The sequence below is a fragment of the Anas platyrhynchos genome, chromosome 7 (genome assembly GCF_047663525.1).
Source record: "Anas platyrhynchos isolate ZD024472 breed Pekin duck chromosome 7, IASCAAS_PekinDuck_T2T, whole genome shotgun sequence".
Classification (NCBI taxonomy): domain Eukaryota; kingdom Metazoa; phylum Chordata; class Aves; order Anseriformes; family Anatidae; genus Anas; species Anas platyrhynchos.
The window spans coordinates 30,374,223-30,392,809 of record NC_092593.1 but is presented as its reverse complement, the minus strand read 5'-3'; the positions used below and the strand labels follow the sequence as shown (position 1 = coordinate 30,392,809).

At 41.3% G+C, this 18,587-nt stretch overlaps 1 protein-coding gene across 12 annotated transcripts in view; it reads right to left on the bottom strand.

Moving 5' to 3' along the window:
• The window catches only part of AGAP1 (ArfGAP with GTPase domain, ankyrin repeat and PH domain 1), a 362,269-nt gene that overhangs the window by 134,622 nt on the left and 209,060 nt on the right, over positions 1-18,587 (bottom strand). For all 12 annotated transcript variants that reach the window (XM_038182545.2, XM_038182547.2, XM_038182549.2 and 9 more), the window contains one exon: positions 7,882-7,986. In XM_038182545.2, the coding sequence (XP_038038473.1) occupies positions 7,882-7,986 (105 nt within the window). The remainder of the gene's footprint in view (positions 1-7,881; positions 7,987-18,587) is intronic.

Here is an 18,587-nt window from a genome sequence, read left to right as displayed (position 1 = left end):
GTAAGATTCTGGATATCAAAAAACGTCATGGAATATGAGGATTTTCAGATGGCTGTAATACAAGAGTCATCCTTGATAAAAAAAAAAAAAAAAAAGGGTGGGAGAAGTCTCTCTGCTGCCTAGCTTGTATTCCAAAACCACAGCATTTTATTATCAGTGTATTAAGCAAGATAATGCATACATGTGCTGAATTCCTTAATATAGCATTTATCAACTAGTACTTTAGAGACTGACCCTTTTGGACTGAAATACTTTGGACCTTACTCTTGTGCTGGGATTGCAGTGAGGAGGCCAATGCTGCAAGCTGGTCTTGGCCAAGACACCTCACCAAGACGACAGCAGGATCAGCTGTAGAAGACAGCACTTAGGAGCTCTTCTGGTTGGGCTTGGATGGCAAATGGAGCTCTCCTGCAGAGAAACCCCTTTTGCTAGAGTTGCATCTTTTGCATCTTGGTGAACAGGACTCCAAGTTTGCACCCAAACCTCTCATCTCAGGATGGCCATGTGCCATTACATTAACATTTAAAAGAAACATTTTCTCCTTCCTCTCCCATACATTTCTTCCACCACGTACTTGTCCCACTACCACCCTTTTCCAGTGCACACTGTGCAAAACGAGACAGCTCCCTGCCCCCCTTGGAACATGGCCTTTCCATGTATTTAATAATACCTAAGTAAGAATATGACACTTTTTTCTCATTTTGAGTTATTAAAGCATCTCAGAACAAGCCTGTTTTTCCAATGCTAGGTAGAGGTCCAGGCCCAGCACAGACAGCTAAATACTCCTTCCCATACCTGCCACTAAGAAAACACCTTTATTTTGTCCCATTCTGCTGAGATGCTGTTTCCTGATCAGAAGTAAAAATAAAATAAAGACACGTGCTTACAGAAAAGAAAGTTCATGGTTGCATCTCTGGATGGCATTTGAAAGTCTGAGGGTAGCACGTGTTTTGAACACGATTCCCCTTTTGGAGCTGATGGTGGCAACCCGCACAGCCTTTGTTCAGCACCAGCACCAAGTGCCTGGAAAAGCAAAGCCCCGGCCCCTTCCCTCCCAGGCAGAGCAAACCCCAAACTCCAGGCAGGCTGGGATCGGCTGAAGCCTTTACTTTTGTGCGTGTACACGGCAGTCAGACGTTTTTATTGCAAAACGCTGTCTGGAAAAGATGCAAAACAAAATTGCTAAACTGCAAAAAGAAGAAAAGGGAGGGGGGGGGGAAACAAAAGGCCCCCTTCCCTTTGCTTATTGAGTTCAAAGGCATAACATGCAGCACCCTGCAGCAAATGGGAAGCTACACTAATTTTAAAGCCATAAAACGCTATAAAGTGCCCTGCGGGGCAGGACTACACTGAAGCTAGTTGCACCTAAATAAGACATGGTTCATTTACTTCGCAGCTTAGCCTAATGTAATCATCAGCGGATTTCTAGCCTAGAGTTGTAACAGGCAAATAGCCGATACTGCGGAGGCGACACTCCCAGCCATTGAGGGGCCTCCGCTAGATTGCTGTTGATTAGAAAATTTTTCAGTTTTGACAAGCACTTAATGAACATAAATCGCTCCTTGATTGGTTTCCATTTGGGGCCACAGGCACACCTAAGAAGAAAGAAAAGTCTCCAACTCCTCTCCCCACCTTCTTCCCTGCACGGACCTCGGCAAGAAACCTACGATCAGGTTATGAGCCACAGTGGAATATATTCATCAAGTTTTCCTGTTAATGTAGCCATCCTCTCCTCTTGCATATAAACATGGGCATAATATCACTCAGCTTCGTAATATATAGTTAAGCTTAAGAAAAACAATGAAATGCCATTTTCTGAGGAGACCATGGGAATGAAAATGCGTTCTGGAAGACGCTGATCACCCTAAAGCACTCTGTCCTGACAAAAAGGAGGTCATCTTGAATCTGCTTTATTCAAATCGGGAATAAAGAACATTAAATTTCAGTAATAAAAAGCATTGACTATGTCTATACCACAATATTAATCAGTCCAATCAGTGTTCCAGTGGTGGTGGCAACAGTTTCAACACAAAAGCAGTTTCAAAAAATTACGTTTTTTTTAAATGGATCACTCATTTTCATGAAATGTTAAGACAACTCTGTCTGCACTTCACTTCTCATTCAGACTTTGTAACAAGAACTGCTGTAAAAGACAAATTTGAGTTTTACCATCGTGAGTAATTTATGAGGCATTTATATCCACAGCAGTTAGCTCTGCTGGACAGGAAGCTCTAATTTTATAAAACCCTGTGATTAATTAATAGCTTGGCTTTTGTCATTAATTTGCAACTCATTCAGATACCAAAAAAATCTTCTCTGCCTTTTTTTTTTTTTGGAGGGGGGGCACAACAACGAAATATATGCTTGCTGCTCCTTGCTATGTACTGCAAGTTTGCACAGCTCTGCAAGTAGCAGTACTGCATTTGCTACAATAGCCTACACTAATGATGTGATAAATCTTGTCATACCCTCTGAAATGAATGGACTTGAAACAAAAAATGCTTCACATTCTCCTTGTTTGTGCATTTACTGACCTGTGAATATCTGTAACAAGTCACAGAAGTGATTATAAGAAGTTGCTGTGAATAATCAGTCTTCCTCTCCTTCAACACAGACAGCGATTATGTATTTTAGGAGTATTTCAGTGTCGCTTGCTGACCATCAGTAACTACAGTTTTATTTTTCACTGAGCAGAACAGGTGCAATGGCACTTTCAAGCAAGACTATTTTTAGTTTGAAAGGACACAAAGCCAGGGGGGTCAAAATAATTTGCCTTGACAGCTATCCCAAATTATAGGTCTCACTTAAGGACTGCAAATACATTTTAGCTTGTATTTTTCCCATCTATTTTTAAAAGTTTTCTCCCAAACTGAACTTCACTCCATTACCTTTTTAAGATAATTAAGTAGTTTGGCAGGAAGATATAAAGTGAGTGATTGACCTCTAAGAGGTAGAGGTATGCCATTTTATAAAAGCCATAGGTAGATCTCTGTCAGGCCTTTTTTTTCCTCAAAGCATTGTGGATTATATATTTTTTTGTTTGGTACCTTAAAAAATAAATTTACAGCAGCATGAGTGACTCTCACATTTCCCATAAAGGTCAATTATCCTCTAGTTATTACTAGCACCAACGTAAATATGCAACATACCAACTCAGAATTAAGAAAGGCAAGCCCTGAGAAATTCACATCTCTAATGGTAGAAAGGAGCATGTTGCTCTGAGCACAGCTTTGATGAAAACACTTCCAGAAAGACTGCCAGCTGTGGTGAGGGGGAAAATATGGCATCAACTCATCAACTGTAACAAGCAATCGTTATACACATATTTTGTAACTGTTCCTATCATTCTGTTTTTCTATCTCAACCAGTGTTTTAGGCATACTAATGGATACCATAACTGTAGTAAAAACTTAAGTATGACATGCGTCTAACAGACTTGTCCTCCTAACCCCTCAAACTATATCCCCATTTCTGCTCTGTAGGATTTGCTTTGATCACTGCTCTTTCCCTATGGTAGAGCTACACGTGACGTGAAAACACACACGTATCATTTTGTGAGTTGGAGTACTTACTTAGGCCTGACTTGGGGGTTACTTGTGCATAGCTAGCCAACGTCCAGCTTTACGTTCCTTTGAAGCAAAACCACATTGAAAAGCCTGAGAAAACCACATGCAACACTACAAGATACCTACTTATGAGGTCTTTTCAGATGCCTTCCATTGCTCACAAAGCGTGCTCTTCCTGTAGGAAACAGCCAGTCCCCCACCCCAAGGCTCTGAGGAACTCGGCAGGCACAAAAACTGGGTCTGTTTTGTATCATCGTCTAAGACGGGTCTTCATAGCATATTGTTGAAGCCCTTGTGCAAAGTGAAGCCTAGTATTGGATCTGACTCTTTGCCAGGCTGAAATTTCATTTATTTAGTTGAAGTATGTTCACTTTATTTGAACATAAACCATTGCTAATGCTTGGTTTGCATTTGCTTACATGGCTTGCTCACCCATTAGGAGTTTTGAAACTGGCTGCTGTCAAATTAATTGAGCAGAATTACATGTGTGAATTCACATACTTCTCACGGAGGTAAGGGACAGGTTCATGCCCCCGACCACTGATACAATCCTACACTCTTTAGCACAGGTTATCAAACCAGATCAGTGATGATGGGAGCAAGGTTTAACAGCAGCATTATGGCAATATAGATGTCAGCAAGCAAAAGTAAACCTTGCTATGAAGGTATGTGGTATTTACATAGCATGCATGTTCTAGATGGGTTTTAAGTGATAGGCATCAGACTTTCCTTCTCATGTATTTAGGAGGCTGTTCTTTATCCCTGTAAGTTGCCATGGTACTGTGCTTTTATTTGAAAACAAGTCTAGAATAGATTAAACATAAAAGGCAAGAAAAAAAATCCTTCCCTAAAATAGCTGTTTTTAGCTTTTTAAAATTTATCATTCCATCCATAAATGAGGGGCAGGAATGATGACGAGGATGCAACAGCAGAGAATGGACATCCACAGCTAAAACTTTGTCATCTACTGACCTGTGGCATGACGGCAACAGCCTGGAAGACAGACAGTGGTGAAACATCATCTATTCATCAGGATAAGGCTTAGATAAAGAAGCTGCACGTAGCACTGCCCAGCAGGTATCCCAGTGAATACATTTCAGGAGCCCTTACACATGGCATTCTGCCATTAAAAGCCAGGAGATGCCGAGACAAATTCCCATGGGTCCCTTTGGGTAGGCTGACACTGAATTTGTCGGCCAGAATTTTCGTCATCCACTCAATGGCTACACTCCACAAGTGTATGATGAATAGGTAGCTATGGTGAACTTTGAAGCCTGCGGGTCAAAGTTCTCTCTCATTATCCCCACCATTTTCTATTGGTACAGCTCCTCAGCATCCCAAGGGAAGGGAAGGTTTGAGGCTCTTGAAAAAACCTGACATGACCAAGTCAGAAAACAGTAGGGTGCTTATGTACATGTATTTTCTTTCCCCATTCTTCTCTTCCCCCACTTTCTTAAGAAGAAGGAATACGAATTTAGCTATTGTGTAAAATGTCAACCTGGTGGCATCTCTAGTTACTTATTTAGCTGGCACAATGCAGTCATTTCAGCACACTACCGTGCCAAACAGGCCTGACCCTTCCAGGGATACCTCCTCTGCAAGTATGATACTAATTTGATTTTCACTCCCCACCCCAAAATCTTTCATTTTGTAGGCAATCCTTTATTCAGCAAGGACAACAGTACTGATTTCTGTGACACTGATGCATTCACTATATTAAAAAACACCTTCTTCACGTCTGACATGCTGCTGAACACATCTGACAGCAGAGACAACCGATCCACTTTTGGCCAGATCTCAAGCACTAGTTAATACAGTGCCTGCTAGCAGCCATCACATATTTAAAAAGCTTCTTCCAAAGCAAGAAATCAACAAAATTGGATGTTCTGACCCAAACCACAAACCGGAAGGACCAAGCTACCTTCTGAATTGGTTTCTTCCTGCCACCACTAGAGGCCAGCCCGCCGCGTGCTTCACAGAATTGCAACTGCAAAGCATGGAGTAACCCAAATTACCTGCGGATTTGAAATAACCCAAGTCTAAGTGAAAAATGCATGTATGGTAATTGACGGCTGTACAGCTGCCTGATGCATAAAGAACGCTCTGCAGGGTATATTAACAACAGCTAACTGACAATAAATAGTTTATTGACAGTACCGAACTGCACTGCTCAAGTAGTGCCGCGGCTCTTGGAAGGCTAAAATCAATAGAAATAAAACATTAAGCCAGCATCATTTATAACATAAATCACATCACAGAAAGATTTTAACATGAATGAACATAAGCCTACATATTCCTAGAATGTGGATTTGGTGAAGGCGTCTCAAGAAGCCTGAGAACAAGTACTAGGCTTTGCCCAGTAGCTTCTTGGCAGCGAGGAGCCGAGCATGGTCCCTCACCACGATCTACCAAAACACAGCCAAGGGAAAAGTAGTGAGTTACAAACCTCTCTCATCTATGAAAGGAGGTCTGAGCAAATGAAGTACATGGACGTGTACCTTTTCTTGGGAGTGGGGGGGCACGGTGGGGGATAGAGGGAAACAATTACAGGCTAGTAATTACTTCTTCTTTAAATGGATTCTCTCTAATCTCCAATGGATTTACCTCTAATCTCAAAGTAATTACCTCTAATCTCAATGGATTCTCACTCTGGGGAAGACTAAGCAGCTCCAGGGAAGCTGAGAGAGAAGTATTCTATTGTCTGCAAAGAGCGATGAAAAACTAACATATGTGCACAGAAACCATCAGGAACAATAGAGCACTTGCACAGCGAGGACGGGACCGGGGCGCACACAGCGGCAGCCTGCCTCCTGTCCCTCGCTGACCCCGAGTGGCCGTCGCAGCCCAAACCCACGGGGGCTGTTCTCAAAGGCACGTGTGTACGTGCTTCCCTTCTGCCAGCCACGCTGATGCACAAGTTGGGTGTTTCAGGACTACCTCTTGGCAGAGTTCCACCCACATTGGAGACTCAAAGAATGGCCAAAGTGGCCAGTTCCACAAAAGGGAAAAATGAAAAACTGGACAGTCACTTCCTCCAGAGGTACAGGTAAGAGGGACGAGATTTCTGATAGAAAGCAGCAATTACTTGAAGCTAGTTGCCATGTAATTTTTAAGAAATACAGAAGTAATCATGAGAAATAATAGCACAGCATGATTATGGCACGAGGCAAGACTATTAAGTCTCGTGACAAGCCAGAGAAAACGCCATTGTTCAGCAGACAGGAAGAGCAAGTTGGTGCAAGCACAGCATCAATGTGGCCATGCTCCTGAGACATTACCCACTGAAAGCAGAAGCTTTCTGCCAGATCTACGTAGAGATCTGTAAGACCTAGAGCACATCTACAGAAATACATCTATTTAAAACCTTTGTTTTTACCCTTTAATGAAAACTTTGCCCAGGAGCTCACAGTGACAGCAATAGCCATCAAATGACCCTAAAACTTTACAACTGGTCACCTTCTAATTTCAGAATATGATGGTAAAGCTTAAGACCTGAGACAATTCCAAAGATCTTGACAAGGGTCATACTATGTTTTCCGTATTTCACTCTTGCCTGTACTACAGAGCAAGTGCGGGAGCTTGGAATTCGCTGGGAATTACAAAACCTTGACTGTCTATATAGGTTCTGTTCTTTGAATTGCTCTGACATGGCACAAGTTCTGACAACTCTCACCTTTCCTCCTGCTGGCCTGTCTGGGACTGATGGGATGGGCCAGTTTTGAGTCTCAGACCTGTGCTCCTTCCACCCCCAAAACCAAACCCAGGGAGTGTTACACATACTGAGAAGGACTGACAGGGTCCTTGGGCAGACAATGACAGACATCTTAACATAAATACATTTTACAGCACGTGTTTTAATAGAGATGTCATTTTCAAAAGGCTATTCAGAATTATTTTCTGATTAAACCATAGGAACTGCACACTGACAAATACCAGAAAACTTTCTCATTCTACATCTACAAAGTTGTACTGTGCAATAATTTTCCTTTTAAAATGTTTTGGTTCTTTTTTAAATGGACAACAAGTCCATAAAAGCATCAGCACAAAATGAAGGCTTAAACTGTTTCAGCTGCCTCTTGAAATCCAAGGGTACCCCTACTCCAAGGTGTTCAGAGGAACCTGACTGTAGACACACTGTTTCACTCTGGAGCTATATTTCCAGTTATGTCTTTTTGAAAGGAAGGAGAAGGGAATGAAGAGAGAAGGAAGTTCCCCCACCAACATGGGCTCACCAAAAACATTCCCAGATGAGCCTGCTAACACTACTTTATCAGGGCTTGGTGGTTGCTGAACACAGAGAGCACGATGCACTTACATGTAAACTAGGATGATAGGTCAGTACACCATTGTCGCACAACGTCACGTATTTCTTCTTCCATTCTTTATTCAATGACTTGCCACTTCGCTTTAGCAGCATACCCTGTTAGAGAACAGAAGAAAAAAGATTAAGCATTATTTTGCCAATGCACACCTATTTAAGACACAGAAAAGGACTAAATATAATTTGAGATATGTTTTCTCCTACAAATTCCTCATTTTCATATTTTTCCCATAATACATTTTTCTCCATCATAAGCTTTAGTGCTAGCAATTTAGAAGCAAAAGCTCTAAGCACAGCTTTTATAAAGCAAGTCATGTAAACAGAAAAGACTGTGTAATGTCAGCTTTGTCCAACAGGTAGAGAAAATCATTTTGCATTCAACTTCATTCCTCGGGAAAGCACATTTTAACATGTCACAGAGTAGGCTACCTCTGCACATACAGAGCTGATAAAGACAACACACTTGGCGTGCACTTCCTTGCACTCTGAAATAAATGATGAATCTCAGGGTGTGTGAGGGTCATACTATACGGCTCGTGCTCCTTTTAGCACATACCTGCAGGTTCCTTTGTTGTTCAGTCTTGGCCTCCCACAAACAGGGAATGGCGCACATTTATGTTTCCATTCCTGTCTTCAGTGACACTACAATGGAAATTCTCCTAACTACTCATTCCAAACAAAAAGAGATGACACTAATGCCAGGCAGGAGCAGCAAAATGGTAACAGGCCAAGTACAGAGCTTTTCCAATAACTTCTGGATAACCGGAGGAAAAAGGTATAGTCAATAAGGAAAGGAGGTGGGCGAGATGACTCACTTTTCCATAAATCATAGTCAATCTACACATCAGTGATGAATTTCAACAATCAATAATTGAGATTAAAAGTCATCATTGTGTTTAAATGGCCAAGGACTACTAGCACATACCAACCTGCTTTCTCAGCATAACAAGAGAAATTCACTTTGAAAAGCAGAATGTAACTTCTTGTACCACAAATTGATAGTAAATCAAACAATGCTTTAGCGTTGTTCTTCCTTAGGAAGTGTTCGTTTCCAAGCCAAGTCAGAAGGCAGTTCCCTGATGAATTCACACAGTAATCTGGTTACTGGAAGTCGTAGCCTCTCCACCAGGACATTTCAGCACACACAATACTGCCACAGGTAGCAGTTTCACAGGTTAAGTTTGGAAAAAGCATTCACTTCTGTTAATTTCAATAAATCATCATCAGGAATCTAAACTAATACAAGTTTCGGTTTTCTTATCCCCATAAAAAGTCTTCCCATTCTGATGGAACTTAAAGAAAAAAACGGAAAAAACATCACCAAGGAGGCAGAACATCAAGCGATGCACCATTAAGCATGGTGCTTCCAAATATTTCAAGATGTTTTTGTTAAAGCAGTCACGTTTTGTGAGCAAGTTATGCTATCTGCCTTCCCATTAAACCTGCAGCTTATAAAACGGTCCATCTCAGACCAAATCCCAAGACCAAAATGGACCAGGAGTAGGTCTATGCCACTGCACAACAAGAACTCTTTCAGAGCTATACGTATTTTTTCGTCCCTCGGCTCCCAATGGGAAAAGTTTCAGCTGAAGACCCTTGCCACAATCCACAGGAACTAACAACTCTCCTTCTGCAGCCACAGAGATGATCCCTTCAGAAAATCAGAGTTCACAACCGCCTGTTCCTGGACACACACTTGGAATAAAACTTCAATGAGCAACCCTTCACAATTCAAAGCCATCAGTGGACGGGACTGTAAATAAGAGCTCGTGTCAGAGGACTGAATTACAAACTAGTGCAAACCCCTAACTTTCTGACCATCTGGGGGTCACGTTTCTTTTTTTGTGCTGTTCTTTGCTACACTTAGGCGGTTCACCCTCAAACTTTTACAAAACAGAATGGGGCTTCTGAAAGGGCTTCTTACAAAAGCTTCTTGTGAGCGTGAGTTACACATCCCAATTACTGACTTCTAGTGGTTAGAAACGTTGTTTTCTTCCATTAAAAATGAAAGCTTATTCCAGCCTTTGACTTGTATGTTTGTCTATAGTAGGTGATCTGTCACTTCACCTTTCCAATCTTTCATACCTCACCTATAGCACATTCGCTCACATGTAGGGGGACCCAATTTCAGTTATCACTATGCTATGTGGATCAAAAATTACTCTCCTAAAGCTGTTTCCCTGCACTGGTTCTGATGTGTTTGTTCTTCAGACCTTTTAATGGGAAGAAAGCCATAAGGATCACAACTGTGTTTTTTTTTTCCTTGTCTTTTTTCTGAAGTCTTGAAGAAAGTAGAAATATATTTCACACCTTTTTACCTGTCCCTTTGCTATACAGAAAATATGCCACTATTACGTAATTTTCAGCTCTTGCCAATTATAAACTCAATAAATAGTAAAACTTCCAAGTTTAATGATTTTTATTACAGATGTTTTGTTAGTATCTAGGTGTGAATTATGGATCTAAATGAAGGAATTCAAAATGGGGCTTCACTTTGCTTCTCAAGTGCAATTCTGTGCTTTCATGTAAAAAATTACTCATTATCAAATATGTATCACTCACCTATTTGGCTCTAACTAACAAATCACACTTCCCAATCCATTTTTTTTAAAACCACGCATAAAGAATAAATTTTTTGTTTTATGTGAGAATTAAAAATATCTTGCAGTATCTGTGGAGAAAGCTGCTCTGAATACAAGGAGCTAACAAAGTGTTATGAAGCAGAGAAGCGCATAAGCCACACTTTTTTTTCCCCCCAAGGCCAGAGTTCGCCACTTTGTCTGTGATAATTATATAGAATGGTCCGGAGAAATGCTCTTAGTATTGGAGTTTAGATCCGCTATAAATGCACTTTAACATTAACTAAACTTAAAAAATAGATATATAAATAAATGGCCCAGATATGACAAGAAATGTTACTTAAAAAAAAAAAAAAGAAAAGAAAAAGAAAGGCCTTCACTTTGGTCGCATTACGCCTACCTTTAAGGCACATCAGATGCTCTGCCTGGGAAATGAGCCCCGAGGTGCCCACGAGGCAGCAGGCAGACAGCTCGCCATGCCTCAATGCAGCCCCAGCCACGCAGTAAGGGACTGAGTAAGCCAACCCCAAGTTCAAAATGTTAATTTTATTTTTTTTTTAATAATCTCTGCCCCAAATTATTATTAATCGGATAACATCGTTTCTCCTAATTTGCATGAAGCCTTCCATTACGTTCTTCCATCTGCAGTGAGCGCAGCTGACCTGCGCCTCGAGATTCAACACTACGGATGTAACGCCTCCGATTTGCTCATAAACAGAAGAATTTAACACTTCGAATTAATTTTTTACCACCTTCCCTCCAACTCTGCAATTCTGCATCTAGCGGAGGACCGCTTCTTTGAGCAGACAGCGGAGCTGTACTTTTAATGAGTTACAAGAAAAACACTCAAGCAGAGCGCACAAACTTCTCTTCTCGCCTCTTGCCCAACCATCGGCGTCGCCGTACAAAGAAAACAGAGGAATGAATTGTCTGTATGTACAGCAATCTCTTTATTAGTAATGTGTATGCTACGTCTAGTCCCAGGAGGTCATTGCAAGCCAAAAGCAATGTTAAGTGTACAAGCTTTAAATAACTTACAAAGTTAATGTAATGAATGTAAGTGTTATCTGAAATCCATCACTCAGTGGCTTGCTGTAGCCTCAAGCTGTGATAAAACACCACTCATAAATTTATATTAAAACTCTGTTCAATAGCAATTATTTACCAACAAAGATTTATTGATTGCATTTGCTGTTAGAGACTGGGGCCCTAACTGAGTCAATCAGCTTATGTTGTTGAGCTTCAGGGCACCAGGAGAAGTTACAGACTGCCATCAGGCTCTGCAGCCCGATCATTATTGCGAGAGTACAAGCAGCTAATGAAAGGCCTCCAGCGCGGGATCGATCGGGCTGACGGGAAGAGACCACTGGTCAAGGGACCACTGTGCATAATGCGCCCACTTCATCTGAATACGCGGCAATCAGCTCAACCTCGGCGCTCCAGACGCCCTCCCGTGAGCTACAAACCTTGCTTACAAATGAAGACGAATGGCGAAGCAATTACGAATTTGTTTTATGGAAATACTTCAGGTTTTAAGCAGCAAATTACCAGCATTTAAAAGAGCCACCTCCTGAAGTTGTTTAATATTGCATCAAAGCTGCCACTGCATGGCCTGCAGAATCAATACTGCATGGGGAGCAGCATACCTTGCGTTCCCTGTTGTGCTCCATTTTTTGTACTTTCCAGTGTGTTTTAGATTTTCCAGGGGCCACAAGAAATGAAGGTTTCACAAACAGGGTAATAATACCAGTGATCCCAGCTTAACTGACTGCAGTGTTGTGTTTTTTGTTTTTTTCCCCACTAGCTCCAGCCATAGCATTTGACTTTATTTAGTTTTGTATTTATTTTAAAGACGATTTGGTACACCTGACTTTTGTTAGCACGTCAAGCTGAGATGGTAGGACCCTCTTTGAAGGCTGCAGAGCCAGGACTGCACCTTCAGAAAAAGGAACAATACTTAGCTCTCTATTCTCTTTTGGAAACTTATACCACTGCCATGGCAGAGGTACAAGCATCATGCAAGCTTCTTTTTTTTCCTCCTTAATTTTAAGCCAACCCCATACTGTTACCCTGATGTTGTTTTGACAGAATGAAATATGCAATCTTGCACTTAATCATTAACAGCATAAATTCTTCATTTTCTATTCAATGCTATGAATTTTCTACAGCTCTGTCATTTGCATCTTGTTCATAAAAGGAAAAAAAAAAAAAAAAAAAAAACACAACAATGCACTTATCACAAACATCCTCACCCAAAAAATTGCAATGGCAACCTTTCGTAGTCAGGATCTCAAACAACTGTTACTTGTGAATCCCGGTCAATAAAACACGTGCTTCCTTTAAATTGCTTAACATCATAAGCAAATGCTGGCAAAGCCTCCTGGTTTGCAGGACTAGCCAACACCACGTAGCCTGGCTAGTAGTATGGGGACTGGTCTAACTTGTCCTAGCAAGCAAGATTATTTCTTGACTGATGATTTTTGCTTCCAGAATATTTTACTGCAACAGGTTCCTAGACTTAAAGTCTATTCTTCCAGCACATAGCAGGCACCAGCTGAAAACACCTCACCTGCAAACAATACTTGCACACTACAGGATGATTACGGTAGTTACTGCTCCCTCCAACGACTCATCTCAGCATAAATCCTCTAGGGAATTAACTGTTTAAGATGTCCCATGTATTTGGAATCTTTGTGTACAAAAGTAATTTTTCCCCCTATGATTTCCCAAATTTAAGTTTTTTTATCCAGGATTTTAAGGGAATGGTGGTTGGTCTTTTGGATGACTAGCTATGAAATGGTTTACACTTTAAAATAGGAAACCCGTAGTCTTAGCACTAAAGGGCAGTGGGACCAATGGAACCACAGAGGAAATGCTATGTGAAAGTGCATTGTCTCTGAACAGGAGACCTGAGATATTCTTAAACTTCGGTATCTAACAGTAAAATTAATAAACAAAATAACACAAAACCAAAACCGAAATACCCTGAATATTCTTATTGCAGCAAGGCACACAGAAAAAAACATGTGCCTTCCTTAAAACCTGCCACTACTGCAGTATTACAATTTTACGGCAGATTCCAAGATGCTTCCACAGGGAAGGAAATTATTCAAATTTATGTTATACACCAGCGTTATAATGAAATCAATTCAGAACACAGAATCCAATTCTCTTCTGCCATTCCCTAAACACAGGGATGTAACTCAGCAGAAGAGGTAATTATACCATAGTGGTTACCTGGTGCTGAGGCTGATCAGCTACTGCTCCACCTAGAGCCAAAGGAAAGACAGGATCTAAGATCTGACTTGGAGCAAAAAACTTGCTAAAACTTGAGGAACCTGCAGCATGGAAGTTTCCAAGCTCTCAGCACACAGGCTACTATAACAAAAATTAAAAACCCTTATTAAGAAAATAATTCAAATGCTTACAGGTGAGTCCTACAGTTCATTGTAGTACCAGCAGCGCAGGCTGCCACCCACAAGGAATAGCTGCTGAATTCCTCCAAGGAACCTCGTCACTAAAGACACAGTAAATTAGAAGAACAAGCTTAGTGCTTACTGTTACTGTGTTTTAATTTCTAATGACTGGTCCAGCAATTCAACCTAAAGATTGTGACCTTACCCACTAACTGGGTAATGCACAAGTTCCTCCAAAATTGAGCAAATAATTTTAAGGTAGGTTTTCACAACTCCCCAGCTTGGAGCTGCAATTTTTTTTTGTTGCTGTTGTTTGTTTGTAGACTATGTATTTCCAGCATGGCATGGACAAAGACTCCTCAGGATGCCCTGAGTACAAGAACCTACTGTCTTTCTCACAAGCACTACGTGATGGAGAAGAGAGGACCACACCGCAATCTGTGGACTAGAGTCTGGGGAGCCATCAAGTGGCACATCCCACTCACCCACCTAACAAGGAGCTTTCTCATTCTAAGAGGCAAAAATATGACCATGGAAGAGCAGCCACCCTCGTGTCTAAAGAATTTGAATGGAAAGCTGAAGAACCAGCCCTGCTGCAGCATCCAGATGGTGTAACAGGCACGCTGCTATGGCAAAGTAAAGGAACAACTGCCTGCACAACGGATAGACAATACTCCAGACTGCCAACAGGTGAGCCGTAAGGCAACATGGCACTCATACTTACAGGTCAAAAACGTTTAGCAAAGTAGGAGGCTTCTCAAGGACTCCTTCCATTGCCAAATTTGTGAAAGGGTCACTCTTTTGGAAGCTCTAGTTTCTGATTATTTCTAAAATTCAACTTGATAAATTCAATAACACAGTTCATACTCTGTAGTTATCTACATGTATTTTCTACAAAGCTGAACATTCAAAGTGTATTACAAGATGCAGACAGTTACATATTTAAAGGACTGGCACATCTCTTTCTCCAGACTCAGTTTATCACTCTGAATGAAGGCAAACCACCTAACAAGTGACAACATTTTTCTGCCCTGCTGTATACAGAGCTCCGTTGCCTTCTGAGGTTTGTTCCATTTCCTCTGGACTGCTAAAAAAAAAAAAAAAAATCACAGCCCTTAATAATCTCAAGTAGTTGGTTTATTAACCCCTTGGCATTGGCAGTTGTGGTTTCCCTGACACCATCGTCAGTGCTGATGTGAAATGCGCTGCGATGCAAATCATTATCTTAGTGTCGGAGAAAGCAGACAGCTGATGCCAAGGGGTCTAAGTCAGGAGTACAGGAGCCAGCAGCGATCAGCTCCGTTTGAACTCCTACCTCTCGCCAGGGCTCAACATCAGGCGCTGCGCTCTAACTGCACTGGACACAAATGAAGTTAACATCTACACAAATCAGCTTGGTGAAGCACGGCTACCTAGGCTAAAATTAAAAGGAAAAAAAAAAAAAACAAGCTTGGGAAACTGATTCAGTACAAGCAAACATTGCAGCAAGGCACAGTTAATTTGGAAAAGGCTCTGAGAGCAGAAATGTTCGTGACTGTATGGTCAGGAATGAAAAAGAAGCAACAAAACATATTTTTTTTTCCCCTGAAGAAACAAACCCAGCATCGGAGGGGAAGGAAATCAAAAAGGGATTCATTGTGCAGACATTGCAACTTCCAGGTAGCCGATAGGGCTCTCGTTATAGCAGCGCTTCGTTCCCTGAACCCTGAAATCCTCTTTACCATATTTTAGATAAAGTAGGGCTTTGTGGGGGGAGGGGGGTCCATGGGAGAAAGCCATGAAAAGCTTAAAAACCAATTTTAACTTTCTATCCTGATACTATTGTGTTTCCATAGAAACATCAGGAAGACCACTTAAGAGCAGCTTTTTTTTGTAGCCATGTTTGGCACCATACCCCTCCCCTGGACAACCTATTATTTCACAAATGGATGCTTTTTGCAGCTTGTTCTGTGCAGGCTCCGATGAAGGGGGGAAGAAAAAGAATACTGGATCTTTAACCAGTTCCCTTGTGGCACCCTCCCTTTTTTGTTGGTAATATTTCTGTCATTCTGCCAGGGTATATGGTACAAAGGGTTACACTTTAATTGAGCTGTCAGCATCTCCAACAATCCTATAAAACTCCGATTATGCACGGCAGGGTTAGTGACACACTTGTTATTGTGGATGCCCTATTTGCTAAACCCGAGCCCCCCCCTCACAGGTCACATAACCCACGCGACCTTCCTGTCATTAGCCGCGTCTATTCCTACCTCACTGCTGTGAAAATCACACAAGCGAAGGCTTCAAAGCCCTTGCCAGGACTGAATTCGACCAGGAGCTAATCACCCACAAATCCAGCTCAAATGGCAATAATTGGCTAAACTGCTCACCTCTCCAGAGCTCAGCAGTAATTTGGGATAATAAAGAAAAGAATTATTCAGCTAACTGCCCTGAAATGTATGCTTTGTGACCGACACACTTCACATTTTAATAATGATGGACACAAAATCCAATTTAATACAGCATCTACTGAATAACAAAACCAAGAACACCGTCAGGAGAAAAAAAAAAAAAGTGGAGGTTTTTTATTTTTATTTTAAACTGTATTCCATCTTTTTGTGCAGCAAGAACTCACACTTCATATTGTGAAATTTGGGGACCAAAAAGGTCATCATGAACAGCCCCCAGAAACTCTGCACAACAATGCATTGCTTTGTTGTTGTTGTGGGGTGTTTGTTTTTAAGTCAAAAGGAGTGTCCTGCATTACAAAAAAATAATAATAATTTTGCTGGGCAGTTTTACCTCTGGCCCTTAATCCTTGTGGAGGTAAGATAAGAAAAATCTTTTTTGTTTGACAGTAGAAGGGTACCTTCTTCATTCTCCTTAGCAGTATTTCCTGTTTTTCACCTTGTCCTCTGGTCACAGGATCCTTGGTACCAGTGACCGTCTTACATCTGCTCGATAGTGACACTCCTGGGGCTGGTTCACGATGTGACCATCACACCAGGACTCACTGCGATGGATTCAGGGTACAAAGATAATCCACCACTCTTCCTTCCACCCACCCCATTTTTGTCCCCTCAAATCTCTCCCAAGACCAAGGACAAAATATATACATACGTGCATGTATGTGTGTTACATACACACGCTCCACTCAGAGGAACAGGAATGAAGATGACAACTTCAGAGATGCAGCTAATACATGTTAGGCACCCAGCATCCTCTCACCATTACAGAAGACAAAAAGAACCCGCTGAGAAAACATTCCTTCAGCCCTTTAGCTGACTCACCTTACCCGGTACAGGAAATGGTTCATACTGAGTTAGCCTCTTCCAGAGGCAGCTGCTTCTGTGACAGAGAAGTTTGAAAACGCACCCATCATTCCAGAAGGACATGAGGGGTGTTTCGCTCCACACCAGGCACATTCCCATGCTGGCCTCACAAGATGGTATGTATGGCTGGATTTTTAGGGAAGGCTTGTTGATGTCCCTCCACGACAGCTGTCAGAAATGATCCAAAATCCAATAGGTAGCAGTTCTGCTTGCTGTGGAGATGGATCTCAAGTGCTATGTATGCCTCCAGAAATTACTGGAGAAACACTTCATTTGAGGTATGTATATACCTGCAGAGACTTGGAAGTTAATAAAAGGCAAATCAAAGGAGCAGTCAGATGAACAAACACACCAACAGGCCTGGGTAACAGGGTTACCCATTGGAATGGTCCAGCCAGACACAATGCAATTGGGTTTAAACTCGATCCTACTTCCTAAAGTTCATAAAACCATGTTTAGTGTTCTTAAAAAAGCTGCAGAAAATGGGAAAATCCATTTAGTCATAGTTATATTTCTTGTATAACCTGGATCGTTTGAAGCATGACCTACAACAGGGTTCACTTCAGACAGGATATTTCAATATAATTGTAACAGACACAAACTTTTTTTTCCTTAGAATGGACTCTGGTCCAGGTTTTCATATTTTGTGAAAAGAAGAAAAAAATAAAGACTACCATACTCCATGTTGAGAGAGTGAGCTGCTTATATGGATACCATCATGCTGCTCCAAGAGGACATGAGAAGAAGAGTGAAGGAAACGTCTTGCAACAACTGAGATGCATGCATTATATACCACGAGGAACACAGACCATCCTGGACAAAATGAACTACCAGATATAGTTGACTTTCATGTGAATGTCTTGAAGCACTTGTGCTCTCAGTCTCATCTTAAGCAACATTTGAGTAGCACTAAGGATTTTGAACACAGCCTTCTCTTGTATTTGATTTTTCTCCCTAGCAGAATATCCTTTCAAAACAGTACAGATACATTAGCTACTAGCAGCATCACAGCTATGTCTTTCAAAATAATCCTTTTTCAGAACAGTCACAATTATCTTTTTCTCTTTCAAGCAAATGACTTCTGATTGTGCTGACAAATCAATCTGCACTGTACCATCTGAAAACAAAATCATTTGGTCTTCATCTTGATATTTCTGAAGAGGTGTAGGTATTCACCCCCGAATCTTGTAGCACTGGTTAAGGGCCATTACTTGTGTTACACCGCTGGGTGCATTGGAAGAAGAAATGTATTTTACTGTGTGTAAGATTTCCCTCAAAACAAATGAACAACCCCACCCTAGGTGACTTTTGCAGATAAACAGATACATGAAGCCTCCAGAAGAGGGAAAACAAATTTATGCCTTTTGTCAAAGACCAACTCAATGTCTAGAGTT